Source organism: Bufo bufo, chromosome 5, assembly GCF_905171765.1.
Source record: "Bufo bufo chromosome 5, aBufBuf1.1, whole genome shotgun sequence".
Classification (NCBI taxonomy): domain Eukaryota; kingdom Metazoa; phylum Chordata; class Amphibia; order Anura; family Bufonidae; genus Bufo; species Bufo bufo.
The window spans coordinates 17,349,745-17,353,591 of NC_053393.1; the positions used below are offsets into that span (position 1 = coordinate 17,349,745).

The 3,847-nt window shown below is 44.0% G+C and overlaps 1 protein-coding gene across 1 annotated transcript; it reads left to right on the forward strand.

Annotated features, from left to right (window-relative positions):
- The first annotated feature begins 991 nt into the window (after positions 1-991).
- Positions 992-3,235, forward strand: LOC121002360 (E3 SUMO-protein ligase ZBED1-like). The gene is made up of 2 exons (XM_040433824.1): positions 992-2,552; positions 2,753-3,235. Exons 1-2 carry the CDS (start codon positions 1,101-1,103, stop codon positions 3,233-3,235), a joined length of 1,935 nt encoding a protein of 644 aa, XP_040289758.1. The 5' UTR covers positions 992-1,100.
- The last annotated feature ends 612 nt before the right edge of the window (positions 3,236-3,847 follow it).

The window sequence follows — 3,847 nt, forward strand, 5'->3', positions numbered from 1 at the left end:
TATCATCGTATCATCATTAATCAGGTAGGAAAACTAATAAACATCATCTTTCACATTATATTAAATAACTATGTCATGAAAGGTTTAATGAGTTTAAGTGACAATCATCAGACCATACCATTGCCATTTAATTAATTATGGTTACGTTTATGACTGTAGGTCTGCTGGTGCTGGTCTAGGTCTATATATCTCTATCTCTAATCCATTGAAATGAATGTTCTGTCCTGACCATTTGTCCACTTGTCCAGTGTGACTGTCTTGTCTTAGTGATGAATGATGATTGTTTGATCACAACTTTATTGATACTTTTTGATTTATGGTTTTGCTCATCACTGCCCCAGCCCCACACATGCTGCAGCTGCACTGCAAGGCAAGTGCATTGTGTGTGGGGCAGTAATGATGAGCAAAACCAAAAAGCATCATATTACAAATACAAACAAGGTAAGTATGAACTTGTGATTTGTGAATCAATCACCAAGACAAGACATTCAAATGATGCATAAAACCAGAATTAATGAAATGGGTGGCACTGGCATTATGTCATTGGGAAGGGGGGGGGGGGGATGTTGGCGGGACATGTTGTTGTTGTGTTGTAGCAGCCAGTTTGTGATCTCAAATAATGCCAGTGTACCAGATTGGAGAAGGAGAGAGAGTGCGATATAACGTGACCGGCTGTCGCTGACTCTCTGAGACTGTGACCATTGCAATGCCAATGCATTGACCAATGACCATGACCACCAGTTGAGTTGACCAACCACCGGCGGCAGACGAGATGAGGGGCCAGGGCGCATTTTTTCTTTTACACATGATGAATAATGATAGTTGACACTTGACAGCGACTGCGACTAACTGCGTGTGTGGGGGGTAGAATAATAAATGAGGATTTTACATATCATACAATTACATACATACTAGAAAGAAACGTGTTACTTTTTCTGTTGATCTCGTGGCAGGCTTTAGGCTTAGTCACTCAAATTTTTTTTAATTTTTTTTAAACTGACAGAGTTTGACAACATCATCGTCACGTCAAGACTTGTGTCATCCCTACTCACAAATTCACATAGATGCCTGGCATGCATTGCATTTGCTAGTAAATAAAAATGGCAGAAGTAGAACAAAAGGAACGAGAGATAAAAAATGCACCTAGCTTTTTAAAAGCAAACATCTGGGAACATTTTGGCTTTTATGAAAAAAGTAGGAAGCACGAATTGGACAAGTCATACGCTGTGTGTAAAATCTGTCACACAAAAATTAAATATCTAGGGAATACTACTAATCTGAGAAACCACGTCAGCCGTTTTCACCCAGAAATGCTAAAACCTACCACCACCACCACCACCAAGGAAATGAACCCAGATCAGCCAAGAATTGATGCAATGTTACAGTCAACTTTGCCGCCCAACTCTGAAAAGGTAAAGAGAATAACAAAAGCTGTGGCAGCTTTCATAGCGAAGGACCTGCGCCCTTACTCTGTTGTGGAAAACAGTGGGTTTCGCTACCTTTTGAAGACGATAGAGCCGCGTTACAAGATCCCGTCACGAAGTCACTTTACAGAAAACGTCATACCTGCACTCTACCACGAAACCAAAGCTAAGATAATTGCATCAATGAGCCAAGCAAGTCGAGTCGCAATAACGTGTGATTCCTGGACTTCAGTCACGACAGAGTCTTATGTTACAATAACAGCACATTACGTTAGTAAGGACTGGCAGATTTTGTCGCATGTACTGCAAACGAGAGCCATTTATGAGTCTCACACGGGTGCTCATCTGGCAGAGCTACTTTCTCATGTTGTGGAAGAATGGCAGCTGTCCGATAAATCTGTAGTGCTTGTGACCGACAACGCGTCAAACATGATAGTTGCAGCTCAAGTTGGAAAATTCCCCCATGTGAAATGCTTCGCCCATACACTGAATCTTGCATCCCAGCGAGCGTTGAAAGTGGCCACTCTCTCTAGGCTTCTTGGCAGAGTACGTCGGATATCCACATTCTTTCACCGCAGCACTAGAGCAAGCCACTGTCTAAAAGAGAAACAGAAATGTCTTGGCCTGAAGAATCATAAGCTGATAACTGATGTGGCAACAAGATGGAACAGTGCATACGACATGGTCGAGAGGTTCTTGGAACAACAACCTGCAGTCTGTGCCACCTTGCTGTCTCCAGAAGTCAGAAGAGGAGAGTCCGATCTCTGCACTCTAAACGAAACAGATGTGTCAAATGCAGAGGACGCCGTGAGTGCATTAAAGCCAATGAAGGATGCAACCATGCTGATGTCAGAAGAGCGCAATCCAACAGTTTCTCTCATTGCCCCTATAAATGCACAACTTCTCCAGAGCATGACAGACACGATGGGAGACACACCCATGATCCATGAGATCAAGAATTCTATTAGAACAGATCTCCAGAAGAGGTACAGCAGTGAGGCCGAGAAGAAGATCCTTCATACAGCCTCTGCACTGGATCCTCGCTTTAAGGGACTGCCTTTCATCCTCACAGATGAAGAAAGATTGGAGATATTTAAAGGAGTCACTGAGGAAGCTGCATCCTTGGAGGTAATTAAATTAATTTGAAGAATTCCATCATGTTTCTTCTTGAAACGACAGTAGCACTACCACGCTTCTGAATCTGATGCGGTGCGGGAACTGTACTGTCCGTTTCCTGTGCTTTTTCATCACCCCATCAGAATCAAAGGCATTGACATTTGTGTTTTTACTTATTGTTTTTTTTCCGTTTCTTTTTTGTTCAAACACAGATTACATCAGATGAGAGTGAGAGGACACAAGAGGATCATCAAGTGCCTAGAAGAAAACGAACTCTGGAAGAAGAGGACAGTTCACCCATCGAAGACAACCATTCTCCACCATCTCCTCCCAAAAAGGCCAGATCGCTGCTCGTGAGTTTGCTGGGACAGTCTTTCACTGACACTGAAGGTACAATAGAACCCAAAAAGACCCCCTATGGCAAGGCTGAAGAGGAAATGGAAAACTATTGTAAAGCCCCACCTCTGCCTCTCACTGAGGACCCTTTGAACTGGTGGCGTGAGCATGAGGTCATATTTCCCCTCCTTTCTCGGCTGTCAAAGCAATACTTGTGTATCCCAGGTACAAGCGTGTCTGCAGAGCGGGTTTTCTCCACTGCAGGAGATGTGGTAACTGCAAAAAGAAGCGCCCTCAAACCAGACCATGTAGATCAATTGGTGTTCTTACAGAAAAATCTACATGTTCCCAAATGCTGAGCAGTGTTTTTAATTTTATAGATTTTGTTTATAGCATTGTCTCTGCCACTGAAATTTTTTATTTCTCTGTCTCCCCTGCCAGACTCCCCTTTTCCCTTCCCCTCCCCTTTTCCCCCTTCCCCTTCCCTTTTCCCTTCCCCTTTTCCCTCCCCTTTTCCCTTTCCCTCCCCTTTTCCCTTTCCCTCCCCTTTTCCCTTTCCCTCTCCCTCCCCTTTTTCCCTCTCTCTCCTCCTTTCCTTTTTTTCCCCTCTCTCCTCCTTCTTTCCTCCCTCTCTCCTCATTCTTTCCTTCCTCCCTCTCTCCTCATTCTTTCTTTCTTTCCTTCCTCCCTCTCTCCTCATTCTTTCTTTCTTTCCTTCCTCCCTCTCTCCTCATTCTTTCCTTCCTCCCTCTCTCCTCATTCTTTCCTTCCTCCCTCTCCCTCATTCTTTCCTTCCTCCCTCTCCCTCTTTCCTTCTCCAAGAGAAGGAAAGAAGGGGAGAGAGAGAGAGAAGGAAAGGGGAGAGACTAGAGGAGGAAAGGAGGAGAACTTTTCCTCTCCTCCGGCTCCTAGTCCTACTAGTCCTTTCCTCAATTTTACCTCATTCTTTCTCTCCTTTCTCTTTCTTTTCT

Bases quoted from the DNA above. Each gene is read 5' to 3' on its own strand.
- LOC121002360 (XM_040433824.1), top strand. From the start codon at position 1,101: ATGGCAGAAGTAGAACAAAAGGAACGAGAGATAAAAAATGCACCTAGC. The intron at 2,553-2,752 runs GTAATTAAATTA...GTTCAAACACAG, and splicing joins AGGAAGCTGCATCCTTGGAG to ATTACATCAGATGAGAGTGA.